We start from the raw sequence: 17949 nt of genomic DNA, 5'->3' as shown, positions 1-17949 counted from the left end.
TGCCGAACAAGACAAAGTTTCTATAAACTTATGATGAGCGCATTAGTTACTACACAATTTATGCCGGATAACTTCATTTCTACAGAACTATGCCGGACAAGGTATAATTTCTATGTAACTTTGCCCGACAAGGCATAGTTTGTATGAAACTTTGCCTTGCGATTATTTTTTTAACTCTGCTGGGGATCCTATCTAGAATTTCTAATTTCGTAGACCAGCAAATAAGGGTACTGCGGTCCACAAATTTTCATTAAATGAAAAATAGGGACAAAAATTAAAGACCAACGATTTGAAGGGCAAAAATTGAAAACCAATCCACATGAGGGGCTTCCGCGCAAATAATTGAATTAAATATACGAATCTGAAGTTTGATTTGGCCCAAGGTTAGGTCTGAAGTTTCAAATCCAAAATTCTCAAATGCTTTATCACTTTCAACTGTATCTTAAATGGCAGTCCTCAAATCTCTACGCACTTGCCCCGATTCATCAAATCCCTTCAACAGAATGTAACTAGTTGTTACCGTGCTAATTGCTACATTCAACATTGTATCTGCCGATTCTAATATGATGATTGCGACACATATTTAATGTAAATACTTACCTACAGTTTTGTTTTTATGTGAACCAAGTACATTGCTAAATATATTATTACATCGCGTAACACATAAATAATTTTTAAACGAAATAATAGCACTGTGAATGCCAGCTCAGTTATCAAAAGAAGTCCGAGTATTTAACAATATTAAAGAACAGATTGCCAGAATGCTCGATACCTGTACTGTACAACAATGAATGCAATCTCACTTTCAAAATATTGGGAGGGGGATGTGCTAACTTACTCAAGTTTCCTCTTCAAAGTTCAAACTACACAATAATATAATTTAATACAAATATACCCATCATTTTCAGCATTTAAAAATAAGTAAATACAAAATTTTCAGCGATCTCCGTTCATATAATGTATTCCAACGAAGGGGTGGAAAACAAGAACGACGACCACCCTTTATATATACTCCAATAAATAAATAAAACGCAAATGTTTTGGACTTTATTAGTCCATGTTGTAGATCAAGAGCTTATGTTTTGTATTTCGATAACGTAAATTTTTCTACACTCAAGTTAAGTTGACAAAAAAAGAAGAAGAAGGAAACTCTTCGTATATATCAATTTTAATATGACTTTAAATTTTATGTATTATTGTGCAAAAATAATTTACACTATCACTTTACTTATAAAATATTAGAGGTAAATCTCTTAATAATCATTAGTTGATAATATGGTAATATGCTATCAAAGGATAAAATTCAATGATAGAGTGAAAAAAATTGTACCCTATCGATGTGTATATAACTTAATTTACTCCTTACATATGGTAATCCAAAATATATAGAGTAGAAACCTGTCGTAATAGGTGATATAAGATTTTATACGATTGGTGTATATAATTTAAATTATTTTTATGTATGGTATGTAACCCTGGGATATAGAGTGAGACTTGTTGTAATAGATTAAATTTTTCTATAATATAAAAGTCTTTACATCTGTATTGGGTAAAATTCTTGAACAAAGCTGAACGAATGTCGTGGCAACACGTGTAAGCAGGTGTGACTCAGTCACAGTTCAGCATACAAGGCCCCCAGAGGAGACCTAATAAATCCGAAGACATTAAAGGACCCGAATACTCATTGAAATAGGTTGACACCGGCTGGTAGGCAATGGCCAACCATTACAAATAGACCTTGCACCTTTCACGGGACATTAATGAGTTTTATTGTCCTTTTTATTGTTTATCATTAAGGTGGCATTAATTTGTAGTATTATTAGCAGAGGCACAACTCATGGAATGTGTACCCCTTATCCCAAGTATAAATAGGACTTATCATTTTATTGGCATTGCAACTTATATAGTTAGCCCGGAGACTCTAGCACACAAACTTCTCCAAGGCTCAGACTATTTTAACTCCTTATTTTCAATTACATTTCGTTCATATTAAGTTCTATTGCTATTTATTTCATTATTTCGGTTATATTGATCCATGTGTCCTTGATCACGTATACAAATTCAATTGTATCAATTTTACAGGCAAACAATATCATCATATCTGACAAATTACTATTTTTGTATATCTTGAGTTATTAATCAATATTCCAATTTGGTTTTAATATTAAACTAATGAAATGATAATCAAAAGAAAGAACCATTAGCTATTTGTGCATATGCAAATGCATGTGTAAGCAATAACTTTACGAGGTCATAGTCTGGACAGTAGGGGTATATTTTTAGCTCATCTCTGCAGTCAAAGTGTTATCATCTCTTTCCATATATTAAAGTAATTTTGCTATGGTCCCAATATTGACCCCACGTGCCCTTCTTAATGACCAGCTCATTCATTAATAACATCCGAAAGAAAAAAAGAAAAAAAGCCTATATGTGATTGATTGATTCATGCGGTTACTACAACTTTTTTCCTTAATTTTGGTAACACTAAGAACTGTAATTATCATTATCAATCGATCAATTAGGTACTTCAATAAATTACTAAGAGTACTATCATCATATTGTCTTCCTTTTCAGTCTTTTTTGACTCATTTCTGGCCCCAACTCTGGAGAAATTAATCATCCACAGTTCAAAGCTATCCTTAGAACTATGATGCTTCCTTTACCCTACTTCTATCCATATCCTTCTGTTTCTTTTACCTTTAGTTTTTGCCGCTTTCGAAGAAGAAGAAGAAAAGAAAACCCTGAATATAAAACAAAAAAAAAAGTTTAAGTTCCGTTTGTCATCAGTATATATCTTTTTATACTATGGTTAAATTTACGTATAACATGTAAAATCTTCATAACAAGCTTGACATGCATGATAACATAAAAAATAGAAGAATAATTTGTTATAGATAATTAAATTGATACATGTTAATTGTAAAAAAAAAAAAAAATGTTATCAATGTATATAACCTAAATCCTAAATAAAAAGAATATGGTGGGGTGACAGAATTTGACCTAGAAAATGACAAGTACAATGTAAAAGGACAGCATTTTTTTCGAGCATAAATTGAGGGGCCATATTTAAGATATTTATGGCACAGCTGGATAGCTCAAACTTAAACCATCAATATATTACTCACCTCAACAAACTAAACAATATGTAAAAAAGCAAAACAAATAAAAATATGTACAAAAATCATAGTTGGATCAGTATTACCTCATCGAACTAGTTTTGGTTTTGGTACTCACGGGTGTTACAATTTTTAATCAACCCGAAATTATTTACATAAATTAAGGGCACAACAAAAAGAAGATAACAAACTAAACCGTACAAATAGCTGAAGTACATATAGAGAAAAACGTTGAACCTAAGATTCCAAAGCTTCGTATATCACGACAAAGCATGGAAGTATTGCCCTTGGATTAAATACGTATAATTCCTCCAGATTCGAGTATATCCCAGCGTAGCCGGCTACGGAGTCGTACACAGCTGATAAGCTAGAGCCAGAACCAGAGCTAGAACAGCTCTCCTCCTCCTTCGTCGGAGAAGTTGCCACATCCTTCGCCGTCTGCTTAACTCGTCCGGCAATAACCCGACACACCAACATCGCCCTGCGTCGGGTGGTGTTGTTACCGAGGCAATCGTGGGCCCGCCCACTGCTTGCAGTCGTGCGGACCCCACCAGTTTTGTTTCCTTGGAAGCCATGGCGTATGGTAGTGCAGACTCCGCAGCCGGGTATGGAGCCACACAAGCTGGATGAGCCACGCGCACCGAGGGTGCACGTAAGGCTCGTGCAGTAAAATCTAAGTAGCTCATTTCCATCAGCAGCGCATCTTGGGTTTTTCTTGCCTGTAGCAACTGCATGTATCTTTACGGCGTCCCTGCAATCCTCGAATCGTTGGATCGTGCGCTTGGTGTTATGGACCTTTAATATCCGTTCGATCTTGCAGATCGGATTGTCCTTCTTGAGCCAGCTTGATTTGAAGATAATTTCCACTATGTTTCGACTTGAATCTTCTGGACCCAACTCTGAGACTGAAAATATAAAGTCCTTTAATTTTTAGTTTAATTTAATAATACAGTGAAACCTCTATATAACAACTATCATTTATAATAACTGTCAAGTTTTTCTTTAGTTGATTTTTCATATCAAGTTATATTATTATGTTCTTAATAACAACATTTCGATATAGCAACAAAAGAATATTCGGACAAACAACAATATTATAGAAAAATTTGACGATAATTCACGATTCACATTTTGCTTTTTAAGAAAGGACAGGCCAAATTAATCGCAATCAATTACAGGAATTTTCACATCGATTTTGTTTTATTCGGGTCAATTTCATTCGACTGTAATGTGTGAACAAGAAAGGAAAGTAAATTAACGGGGTCTCACTTCTAGTTGGTGAGCTATCAAATCTTACTGGCCAACAAGCAATCAATTATAGATATTAATTAACTAATTAGGAAATTAGTTAGGAATAAGTTTCTCCAAAATTAGTACTATAATAAATATTTAGAACTCAAATAGCAAAACAAGCTAAGAAAACGTTCTTTATTAAGTGGAGTGGGCTACCAAGTGTTGATAATTCATAGACAAATAGTATCTCAGTAGAAAAGATTCGATTCTTCTTATGTGTGCATTAAGTTTGGTTTAAACAAAACAAAATAATCTTCACTATTACAAAACTAAAAAAATATTAATTTTAGTAGGAGCAATTTAGGATGTCATATTGTCGGTGGGGCAAATGATAATAAATAAAAAGAAAATAGTTATAGCCACTTAAATTTTTCATCCACGTAATACTGTACAGTTCTTTCGATTTTATGAATAGGTAGTTGGAAAATATTACTCCACTAGATGGTCCTTCAAATATTTAAGTGTTGTATATATAGTACAGTGACTGTTCACAAAAGAAAGGCAAGTATTTATTGGGGGTTCAACCAATGCATCACAAAATATATTTAACACTTTTGGCGTACTTTTTTTCGTGTTTTTTTAAAAGATGGACAAAGTCCCATCACCCATGGCTAAAAATTGCATTAACAATTCCGTTTTGCCTCCACAACTGCAGTTTGAACTTTGCCTAAAACAAATCAAAGCTTAAATGTTGTCTAAAGCTTGTCTCTTTTTACAAGATTGAATCTGCTTTTCTAGGACAAAATATGAGCAAATTAAGTATTAAAAAGATGATGGATTCTTCTATACACGAAAGCAAGAAAATCAAGGTACTTAAAAAACTGGTAAGTTATCCATTTGGCCGGTCATCCAAAAATATTTAGATTCAGTAGTCAATATACATAATATATACATAAATTATGTGCATATTATGCATCTACCGCTAATTGTTTTGTTTTTTATTTTTAGTAGGTAGCTCTTTATGTCAATTTTCCAAAAGAGATTTTGCACTCCCCACCCCCACCCCCACCCCTCAATGCTAAATAAAGGATATATGAATATAAATAGGAAAAAAGAACTTAAAACATAAGGATTTAACTTATAGACACGTATAATGTACATCATTTTGATTAGTATATTTATTTAACTTGTTATAGCATAAAATTAACTTTGTCTTATACTTTTTCAGGGTACTAATGCAAGCTTTTATGGACATCTATTTATAATTACCTTTTAAGTGACTTAATAATGTAAAAATAAAGTTACATTGTCAATATATATAAGACAAACTCTGATTATAAGAGGTATTTGATTTTTCACATATAAACAAGAAATTAAGAGCAACTTTAAGAAAATAAAAGCTTTACCAGCATGCCTGACGGCTTGGTGATGCTCCAAGCTCTCAATTTTTGGGAAAACTTCTCCACATTCAGGACATGCACATATAGTTGACCTTGGCAAAGGATACCTATAATTTCATATTATAATTTCACTCATTAATATATAAGAATACACTCACAAAGAAAAATTATTAAGAAGGGAGATGTAAAAATGAAAATTAAACCATATATATACCTGCTAGGATCAACTATCATGTGACACTCATAACATCCAGAGAGCTTTCGAAATGGCATTCCTCTTGAAGAAGTAGTGTACGTGGAACTACCACTACCGTTAGATCTTGCAAGAGACCTCGAACTCGAAGATGATGGGCCATGATGAGAAGTTTTGTTCTTGTTTAGAAGACGAGTTTCTTGGCCTAAACTGCTACTTTCTGGAGAATTATCAGCTCTATGTACCACCCTTGTGTTGCCATGTACAACATCCCTGATATTGAAAAACAATACAATTAAATAACTAAAATTATAATCTCTTTAACAACTTAAACTTGGGTAAAAAATTTAGTAAATAATAATTTTCAGCACATATAATTGATAAATAATCATTGTCATGGAGTTCCAAATTTTAACGACCAAACTCCAAGACATTATCACGAGGTTTCCATTTTATTTTATTTTTTGGAAAGTTTGCTTTACATGAAAATAGAGACTTTCAAGAATAACTATTGGGCCGGAAAGAAAAAGGAGGAAATAGTAAAGTCTAAGCACATATGGTAGTCCCTCTAGGGCAGGTCATTCAACTGGATCATGACTCCTAAAAACATTCGAAGGTCTAGTCTAGAGAAAAGCCCAAATTTTGTAGGGTTAGCTTTTTGGTAAAAAAAAAAGATGGTTACAGGAAGAAATGTCCTATTAATAAATAAATTCACCTAAGAATGATTATTTTTTAATTACAGAACCATAAAATGGCGTAGAGATTCACTTATGAAATTTAAAACTTCATAATATGATTATTTTTTTCAATTACAGGACCATAAAATGGCCGGTAGAAGTTATTGTATCTTAAATTTTAATTTGAGATGTCCACACAATTTAACATGCTACATAAGGCTATGGGTTCAAATGGAAAAAAAGAGTAGTATTTTTGGCAAAGAATCATGCTCGCACATGGTTGAGACGTAATATAATTAAGTAATACCTGAAACTGCATATGGAACTGCAAGAACTCAACTTAGAATAAGCTCCAGCAGCAGCAGTAGATGAAGGGTTCTTGGAAGCCGGGTCATGAACAGTTGAGTTTTCTATTTGTTTGCAAGTTAACAAGTTCTTGAATTGATCCCATGAAGATGGCTGCTTTTGTTTCTCCTTGTTCTGTTTTTGCTGTTTTTTCCTCCTTTTAGAAGGTTGTTTTTGGGTATTTTCTGATGTTTCTGGTAAAAAGGTTAAGAGTGCCATGAAAAGCAGAGCTAGAAAATGAAAAAGAAACAAAGGAATTATGGAAGAAGAAGAAGAGGAGAAAGAGAGAGAGGTTTCTATCTTTCTATATTACTTTGAATGTAAAAGAGTGTGTAGTTTCTTTCTTTTTATTAATGGAGAGGGATCCAAGAAGGGTGGCCAAAAGAGAGAAGTTGGGGTTCTTTACTATCTACTCCCTCTACTGTATTTAATATTCTGTTTGATGCTTCATAGCATAAAATAATCATGATGCATTTGTCATTTTGTGTTTGCTGCTCGGTGTGAGGTATTTGTATTAGGGTCTTGACTAATTTGAGTTCGCATCGTATAAATTCCATTATAGAGGAAAGCGTTTTTCATTAGAATTTCTCAATATTCATAATGTCCCTCTAATTAAGGATGGAGGGATCCTATCTATCCCTCGCGCCTTTAAAAACCTTTATAGTTACATTTTTCATATTCAGAACCCGAAATTTTTTATTAAGAGAAGAGAGATTAATCTGGATTCGTGCCGCGTAAGCCTATTAAAGGGGAAAACACTCCCTGCTAAAAAAAGTTTCATACTTATAATGCGAATCTGAGATCGGTAGTTAAGGATGAAAGGATCTTGTCCATCCCATCATAACTCTAGGTGGTATATGTTCATTTGTCTTTTTTTTTTTTTTAATCTTATGCATACGCTGATTAATCTTTACTTAATCAAAGGGATTACCCTAATCTCAACCTTTAATTAGATTTGACTTACCCTAATCTCAACCTTTAATTAGATTTGACTTACCCTAATCTCAACCTTTAATTAGATTTGACTTTTTGGTAAAGACCAATTGAATTGATAGTTGATCAACCATGGTGAAGTCCACCTTATAAAGTGTAAACACTGTTAAGGGGAAAACACTCCCTACTTAAAAAAAAATCATATTCATGATGCAAGCTCAAGATGGCTAGCTAGGAATCGAAGGATCTTGTCCATTCCATCACATCTCTCGGTGATATATATTCATTTTTTTTGTCTTATGTATACGTTGATTAATCTATACTTAATCAAAGCAATTTGCCCTAATCTCAGCCTTTAATCAGCTAGATTTGACTTTTTGGTAAGACCAATTGAATTGATAGTTGATCAACCGCGGTGAAGTTTAATGTACCCATTCAACATTAATGATGTTCACTGTCGGTCTAAGTTGATTTCCATTTTAAGTATTGCATTAAATTTAAAACACACGCGCATACAAGAGGCAACTTCAATACTTCTTTCCATTTTTTAATTTTCGTTAAACGAATCACTTTAAAATGCGTTGATGGGCGAATTCATAGGATTTAACTTGTACAGATTGATAGTGCAGAATTTTTTTATACAATCAATATTATTTAATTTGTTATATTTTTTTATCAGTCTTATTTTTTTAAATAAAATAATTAATTTCACTTAATATAAGCAATTACTAACTATAGCTATCTTTTAGGTGATGTGATATTATAAAAATTCTTTTACGCTGTCAATATAACACAAATAGTGATTTGGTCTCAATAATTACACATGAATCGGCATGTACTATGTGCTTGGAGGGTTAGACCTCAAATGTGGAACGGTAGATAAGAAGGCTAATTAATTTGGTTGTGTTGTTGCCATTTTGGTGCAGGGACGGATATACATTGTTTCTAGCGGTGTTTGAGGACCTGCTTACTGCTTACTACTATTATTTAGCCTTTTCACCTTACTGCATGTCTGAGCATCTAATAGTAGAAGCAGATTTTGGCGGGTTTTGTGGGTTCACTTTGAACTATTTATTTATATGCAAAAGAAGTCAAGATCATGTGCAAGTATAGCAGGGGCGGACCTATGTAGAAATTTTGGGTGCTCCGACACCCATTAAATTCAGTTACGGAGTGTATAACTGTATAGAAAATATAAAGGAAACAGATATAAATAATTAATAGAGCACCCCCGAACTCAAAATTCCTGGATCCAGCACCCCCGAACTCAAAATCCTGGGTCCGCCTCTGAAGTATAGTTTAAGATCAGCTCACAAAATTTAAATTCTGAATTTACCTTGAATAATAGTAACCAACTTCCTTGTACAATATTTCTTGCGAGGGGGAATAGATATAACAGAAAAATAAAAACATTTCACACAATGCCCTCGAAAAAATGCATAAATTTACTACTAGTATTTTGCGTAGAAAAAATCTAGAATCAATGTCTTTGAGTGTAAAAGAAGGGACTTTGACAAAGAACAAATTATCAAGTCATTTTCCAATTTTTCACATTATCTTTCACTACTTTATCTTATATTGGATCTCGCTCAAACTTCGGGGATCTTCTGATTGTTTATATCTACGCACTTTCCCGTATGTAATATTAGCTTGGAAACCGACTAGTGCATTTTATAATTACTTAATTTAAGAAAATCGACGGACTTAATCAATTTTGATAGAGATTTTTTTCTCTCACCAATTAACGATGGATTCTCAGTTTCTAATGTCGACGTGCTATTTTCCGACAACCACAAATCAATCGGTTCTTAGTCGGAAAATCAACATTTTCGACCGCTATCGATCAATTTTGGCCCTCGGAGAAGGTAGTATATTTAGTTGTGTACTCACTACTCAGTATATATCTCATATTATATGGTATCACTCTCAAACTTTTGGAAGCTTCTGATTGTTTATATGTACGCACTTTCTCGTTAGTTTGGAATGACTGGTCAATTTGAGCCTCAAAACACATGGTGGGTTTGATCCAGATTCCAAGAGTTAGCAAAATGAGAATTGGTAAAATCCAAATAAACACATACACTTTGCCAAGAAAATTAGTAGACACTATACAGGTGACTGACTTTTATGAATTAATATATGTCCATATAGGTTCCTCAAGTTCAACAAATTGCCTCTATCTTTTCAGTACAAACTCCCAAAATACATCCCTATTATAAGTCCACATTGTCTCCAATCTTTTCATCCCACTATAGGCACTTAGCAACATGTGAAATTGGAACATTGCTATGCCTTGACAACTTGCAGTTTAAGTGGATGGCCAGCAGATAAACACAAAGGCTAAGGAAAAATACTTAACTAAGTACTTGTTCCATAAATATAATTTTATCTAGTACATTATTTTGTTTATTTGTGAAATTAAAAAAGAAAGAATCTTAATGGGAGTGGTTAGAAGTCAGATGTTGATTTGGCCAACCATTCACTAAGAAAGATATTGCAGAAGGTGTTCCCTTGTCGTCCCAAAATATGCGGACCTGTTCACCATTTCCCTTCTTATCTGATCCACATACAATTGTTAATTAATTCACCCATGGAGATTATAAACAACTCATTTTAAAAAAGTTTTAGTTTATATAAAGGCAGTATTTTTTTTTATATTATCAATACAATTAATCTGTTATCTAATCTATCAATATATGGAGATTTACATGTTATGAGTTACTAATTTAACACGACAACATAAAATTTATCATACTGTCAATGCACAAAATATACATATATAATAACATGACTACAAAAGTTATAAGTGTCAGGGTTGGAGCCACGATGGTAGTTACGGATTTGGCTCAACCCAATAATTTTAGTTCATACCCTGCATTTGTGTACTATATAGAAATAATCTCTCCAGAACCCGGTAAGCAAAAGAAAAGATTTAGAACGCATAAACTAAAAATTCTGGCTCCATCTTTAGTTAGAGCTCCTAAAAAAGTTGGTATTCAAGCAATATACAACCAGATAAACTTCATTAGTACCAGTTTAAACATTTAATTATCTTCATTTGCTTATATGATGCATTCCTATTGCAAGAATAAAGCCTTACTCCTAAAAGTAAAAACAACAGATGAAAGTATTAGAATCCACTTTTGGCTTTTGAAACACGGTGGAAATTAACTTACTTGATCTTTTTTTGACTAGAGATTCGAGTTTGCAACGGATAAAAGTGGATATTGTTCTTAATGTTCATAAAGTGATTCTTCTCAAACTAAAGAAATCTTGGAAAGTATATAGTTTTAAATTAAGATCGTTCTAAGTCCTATATAAAACTGTCAAGCCTAGAATGGAATCAAAGATACTTTGTATTTTAATTGATATAAGAATAGTCCGGATATACAGAAATTATATTTTCGACTAATCTGAGTCTCTGACCATTTGATTACAAATATGATACTGTAGTATGTAGCTTTTAATTGGCAAAACGAAAGTTATGTTGATGCAATATGAAAGAGATTAATTCCGTGATTATTCTCATTGATTGAGTTGGTAATATACCATAGTTACAATGTCCTATTAGGATATAAACTATACTAACCTAAAATAGAAGATTTACAAAATATTCTTTTACTACATATTTACACTATTTATCACACCCCCGCAGTCGAAACGGGAGGTTTACGAACGCTGAGACTGTCCCGAAAATCTTCAAATAAGACCTGTGGCAGTCCTTTAGTGAAAATATCGGCGAGCTGATATCGGGACGGAACATGAAGGACACGGACGTGGCCGCGCACCACCTTTTCACGAACAAAATGTATATCCATCTCAATGTGCTTGGTGCGCTGATGTTGGACTGGATTTCCTGACAGGTAAATGACACTGACATTATCACAATAACTAAAGTAGCCTTAGGGATCGGACAATGTAGTTCCAAGAGGAGGTTACGTATCCAGCATGATTCAGAGACAACATTAGCAACCCCCCTATATTCTGCTTCCGCACTAGAGCGGGAAAGAGTAGGTTGGCGCTTAGATGACCAGGATATCAAATTATCTCCCAAAAACACGCAATAACCTGACGTCGAGCGTCTGGTGTCTGGACATCCCCCCCAATCAGCATCAGTGTATGAAACCAAATCAGTAACTGAAGATGAGTAGAGATGCAAACCATGATCAAAAGTACCCTGAATATACCGAATAATCCGCTTAAGAGCAAGCATATGCGTATCTCGTGGAGCATGCATATGAAGACAAATCTGCTGTACGGCATAAGAAATATCCGGTCTGGTGAAGGTAAGATACTGAAGAGCACCTGTAAGGCTCCGGAAATGAGTGGGATCATCACACAGATTGCCAGAAGAGGCACTGACCTTCGGTTTAGTGTCAACCGGAGTGGAAGAAGGCTTACACGAGGACATTCCTGCACGTTCAATAATGTCCGTAGCATAACTTCGTTGTGATAGAAACATACCACCCTTGTGACGGGTCACCGCAATGCCAAGAAAATAGTTCAAAGGACCTAAGTCCTTCATAGCAAATTCTGAGCCAAGAAGGCCCATAATAGAACAGTGGAGAGCATCTGAATAAGCAGTAAGAATAATATCATCCACATATAGTAAAATGTAAGCCAAGTGGTGCCCTTTGCGATAGATGAACAAGGAGTGGGTCAGACCTGCTATTAGCAAAACCAATGGAAGAAACAAAGTGTCACGACCCGACTAGGGGCCGCGAAGGGTACCCGTGCTAACCACCGAGCACCACTCGTGTGACTACTCCTTAGCCTTTTTATCAATCGATTATCCACTTCATACTTAATTTATAAAAAAAACCATTTTCATTTGGAAACAAAAGCATTGTATATACTTGAGCCCTATAGGCTAGCAAAATAATACATATATGTACATACATACAAAATGACCCTTCCATGAGACCATACAACCCACATCGAGTATCTACGAGCCTCTATGGAACGACATATACAATTATACACAAAATATCATCACAGGCACCTTCGGAGCAATGGAGGGCTTTCAATCAACTGGCAACTCTAAGAATCTGGAGCAATGTCTCCTCCCTGTCTACCTGTGGGCATGAACACAGCGTCCAAAGAAAAAGGACGTCAGTACGAACATTGTACTGAGTATGAGAGGCATAAACAGTGAAAGAATACATCAATAATATAGAGAAGCATCAACATAACATCTGGATCTGACTACTGATCATAAAAGAAGTAATGCATGTTATCTTACTCATACTCATCATCATGGCATATATGCATCATACACAAGCTGCCCGTTCATATCGGAACGGTGTGATAATCAATAATAGTAGCCCGCGTCCAGGGCATCTGGGGTACCATCTCATGCCGCCCACTAGTGGTGTCTGCCCATGCCCGAAGGTCATGGTGTCTCCGTATAGCTGCCCGCCTTGGCGGTGACTGCCCGGCCAACTAGGCACGGTGTAAAATGCTCATGACATGCTCAATGCAAAATACTCATAATAATATGGTCATCATAAAATACTCATCTTATCATGATATGTATATAAGGCTCAAGATCAACTTTATTCTATCGGGGTGACGTAAGGTCGTAATCCCCCGGTTACCTTATGGACATTCTGCCTCACCTTGAAAGGACTAGTACATAAGGTGAGTGTAGGCAAGGAATAACATCCTCATATCGTATAGCTTATCTCATATAGACATTCATAGGCATAAGCTTTTAACTTCTTAGAAGGTGAGAGCTCATGAAAGGAATAGGGATTTAAGCTAAGAGATTCATGCCATTAGAAGGAAGGACTAGCCTCACATACCTTTGTCGTTTAGCTAAGCTATCGGTCACTCGTTCACCTCCGATGTCACGTCGTCACCTTCATTAAAGAATGTGAGGTACATTAGCTAAATAACTATGAGAACGCGTCGTTAGTTTCTAGGAAAAATTGGGCAGCACTTCCTTTGTTTATACTACTTCTCCCATGTTCTACATCAACTCCCAACATTCGCAATATTACTCACAATATCACAATCAACACTCGTCATTCATATGCACTTAGCAAAATCCACCATTTTCTTCCAATTAACTCACATTTAGGGTTATAGCTCATTATCGTATTTTCCGCATTCATAAAACTCATTTCATATCCTAAGCATCATTCCCAACATGTTCATAATCACCACATCCCAACATCCTTGATTCAATCCCACTATCATCCAATTGTGTCACTATTCACTCAAAAATACCCCATTTTTTATGTTCTTCTACATTTCAAGCATCTAAGCTTTCTAATACCTTAAACAACATGGGATGATCATAAAACTCACCTTGGATGATGGTTGAACAAGCCTTGAAAGAGAATACCTCTTTAGCACCAAAACCCTACTTCACTCTTTCTTAAATTTCCTTGAAGAAGATAAGCTTTACTTGAATCTACACACTTGATTTCATGTAATTGATGTTGTTGATCTTGGTTTTCTTTTGATATCTCTTATAGATGGATGTTGGAGAGAGTTCTAGAGATTTCCTTAGCCAACAGGATGGAAAAAAATGATTTTTGGACGAGTTGGGTACATTTAAAAGGGGTCCAGAATTTTCTGGACTGGCACGACATGCGACACACTTCGCGAGTCGCGGACATGCTCCGCGAGTCGCAGGTTGTGTCGCGGAGCTCGCCAGACGACCGACCCTCACTGGCACAACCCGCGATGAAGCGGCGTGGTCGCGGGTCGTTTCTGCGAGCCGCAGGTGGTGTCGCGGAGTGTGCCAGAAGGTGATATTATTTTGCCCCGAAACGGTCTGTCGTAGAGTGGCCATAACTTTTGATCCCGATATGCTGTGAGGGCCCACGACCTATGGTTAGAAATATCTTTCAGTTATATACAACTTCCATCCTGTGGTGTTTTTCCCAAATTCCAACTTTACAATGGCGTTTTGGCCCCTCCAAACCAGATCCTCCGAAAATGTTTCCTTAACTCGCCCCCTTTTGGATGGCTTATGCCCATATTTGGCTTATGGGTCCTTCTTGAAACTTACTTGGCACTTAATTACCAACATAAGGGGCATTATAATTCTTCTCCTAAATATCATTAAGACATCACTAGTTCGATACTCGAAATTGTCCTTCGCCAGTCGATTCACTGTGCACGAACGAAAATTTTTCGAGGTGTAACACAAAGTCAGCAAATCTTTTATACCAAGCTCTCGGTGCCTGTTTAAGCCCATATAAGGACTTGCGCAACAAACACACATAATCGGGACGAGATGGGTCTCTAAAACCCATAGGCTGATGCATATAAACCGTCTCCTTGAGCTCGCCATGAATAAATGCATTTTTGACATCCAACTGATGAATGGGACAATGTTTAGATAGAGCTAGACTTAAGACAGTGCGGATCGTTGCTGGCTTCACGACCGGACTGAAAGTCTCACCACAATCAATGCCAACCTTCTGTGTTTTGCCATCACCTACAAGACGGGCTTTATGCCTCTCAAAATCACCATTAGACTTTTCTTTATGAGTAAAAATCCACATAGACCGAATAACATTCACATTAGGTGGACGGGGTACCAAATCCCACGTCTTATTTTTAATAAGAACATCATATTCATCATCCATGGCTAATTTCCAATTTCGGGTCACGTAGCGCATCCAATGGTTTACGAGGTATGGGGGACTTGGTAACCGCCGCATGTAGATTAAATGGGTACTTGGGTTTGAAAATCCCGCACTGACTATGAGTGACCATGCGTGTGTGGGTATTGGGCTGGACAGGTGGAGAAATGGTCGAGTTTTGCGGGGTGGTGGGAAACTGGTGGGGGAGAAGGGCGGACTGGTCCTGCGTAGAGGACGATGGAGGCTGCTGCCCAGTTGGGGAGGGGTCGGCGTGGTCCTGAGTCACGGGCAGCGACGGAGGGGGACAGGGCAGCGGTGGAGGGCTGGTGGCTATATGATGGATCAAGTAAGGAGAGAGGCCATCATCAAGGAAGTCATAAGAGGTGGGAGCCGGAGTATGGATTTTGGAAAACGGAAATTGAGTCTCATCAAATAAAACGTGACGACAAATAATGAGTTTATTTGAGGATAAATCAAAACATTTGTAGCCACGATGGTTCGGTGGATATCCCAAAAAGACACATGGAGTTGACCGAGGGTGTAACTTGTGAATAGTAGTAGACGGAAAAAGGGGATAACATAGACACCCAAAGACTCGGAGATGAGAATAAGATGGTTTCCGTTGGTAAAGGACCTCTAAAGGTGATTTGTGACCCAATAGCTTACTTGGTAAAATATTAATGAGATACGTCGCCATTTGCAATGCATGATGCCAAAAAGACGGAGGAATGGAGGCATGATCAAGAAGAGTCCGGATGACATTATTTAGTGAACGAATTTTTCTTTCTGCTTTCCCATTTTGAGAGGATGTATGAGGACACGAAAGACGGAAAGACATCCCATTGGATGCACAAAATTTTCCGAATTGACTATTAGTATATTCCCTCCCATTATCACATTGGACATTCTTGATAGGACGTTCAAATTGAGTAAGAATATGGGTCTTAAAATCCATGAATTTTGAGTAAACATCAGATTTTATAGCCAAAGGGAAAGTCCACAAATAGTTGGTAAAATCATCCAAAACAGAACATAATAAAGATGGCCCATAGAACTCAAAATTGGAGAAGTCCACAAATCAGTATGAATAATGTCAAATGGAAACAAAACTAGCAAATGGAAACTTAACATGTTTACCAAGAACGCAAGAATGACAAATACTAGATGAACTAGAACTATTACATTCAATGTTTTTATTACGCCTAAGAAAATCTAAAATAGAAGCTCCCGGGTGGCCCAAACGATCATGCCAACGGGTAGAAGACAAGACAGCAAAAGTCAACGGTGAATTGGTAGAAAATTTGAAGGTGGACAATGGATAGAGAGCACCCCTACTATTACATCTCATGAGAGCCATCCCCGTCCGGAAATCCTTCACAGAAAACCCATAAGGATCAAATTCAACACTCACATAGTTATCAGTAGTAAATTTACGAACCGATATCAAATTCTTTATGAGTTTTGGTGCATGAAGGACATTGTTTAACAATAAAGGAGGGTTCGGGGGAGGCAATTTAGCATGACCACAACCTCGAATTGGAATTGAATTACCATTACCAACAACAATGCCAGTATTACGATTGCTCAAATTAAAATAAGACGAGAGAGTACCTTTTGTGGATGTCATATGGGACGTGGCGCCGGTATCCATATACCAATTCGAATCGGGTTGGTTCAACGTCATCGTGTGCATGGCCGATTCAATATCCGTCGGAGTCCATTACGTCGAGGGGCCCGCGGCTGCATATGTCTGCTGCTGTGGTCGCGAGCCCAAAATGCCAGGCTGGGCCAGCGACCTCGGGCCAGACGAAGAAGATGGCGGCTGCCACTGCTGCTGTGGCCGAGCCCAGTGCGTGGTAGGATACGGGCAAGGGGGAGCCCACTGAGGCATCCAACCCCACTGCCACGGTGAGGAGGGCTGTTGCCACTGCTGCTGGTCACCTGAGGGGCGTCCTCCACGGCGTCGGCTGCCACTGCCGCCGCCCGAACCACGGCCACCGCCGTTATTATTCCCGCCGCTAGAGCCGCGGTTTTTATTGTTATTTTTGCCCCGATGATGGTTAGAACGACCAGAATTTTCCAGATGAGAAGAGTCATCAAAATCACGTTTGGAATTAGCCACCATAGCCGCGGGCGAGTCATCGTGCATTTCAGCCAACGCCTTTTCCTCAAGGCACAAACTTGACCGAGCTTCGGAGAATGGTGGAAGAGACTTACTTTAGCGGATGTAGGTACCCAAATTCTTGTATGCCTCTGGGAGTCCAGCCACCAGTTGGAAAACGAGGCGGTTGTCGGTCACCGGAGCCCTCACACTCTTAAGTTGATCGGCCAAGGTCTTGAGACGTTGGCAATACGCCGAAGCGTTTGGAAAATTCCGCATCTTGACATGAGAGAAATCATGTTCCAAAGCAACGACACGGGAGTTTTTGTTGTCTTGAAAAAGATTACGGA

At 37.0% G+C, this 17949-nt stretch overlaps 1 protein-coding gene across 1 annotated transcript; it reads right to left on the bottom strand.

Moving 5' to 3' along the window:
• Positions 1-3169: 3169 nt before the first annotated feature.
• On the bottom strand, positions 3170-7381 carry LOC132628113 (uncharacterized). Its single transcript, XM_060343837.1, has 4 exons — positions 6927-7381; positions 5964-6215; positions 5756-5856; positions 3170-4021 (listed from the first exon to the last, which is right to left on the bottom strand). Exons 1-4 carry the CDS (start codon positions 7181-7183, stop codon positions 3354-3356), a joined length of 1278 nt encoding a protein of 425 aa, XP_060199820.1. The 5' UTR covers positions 7184-7381; the 3' UTR covers positions 3170-3353.
• Between the last annotated feature and the right edge of the window lie 10568 nt (positions 7382-17949).

The sequence above is a fragment of the Lycium barbarum genome, chromosome 2, assembly GCF_019175385.1.
Source record: "Lycium barbarum isolate Lr01 chromosome 2, ASM1917538v2, whole genome shotgun sequence".
Classification (NCBI taxonomy): domain Eukaryota; kingdom Viridiplantae; phylum Streptophyta; class Magnoliopsida; order Solanales; family Solanaceae; genus Lycium; species Lycium barbarum.
The sequence above is the reverse complement of the archived record's forward strand: the minus strand, read 5'-3'. Positions and strand labels throughout refer to the sequence as shown.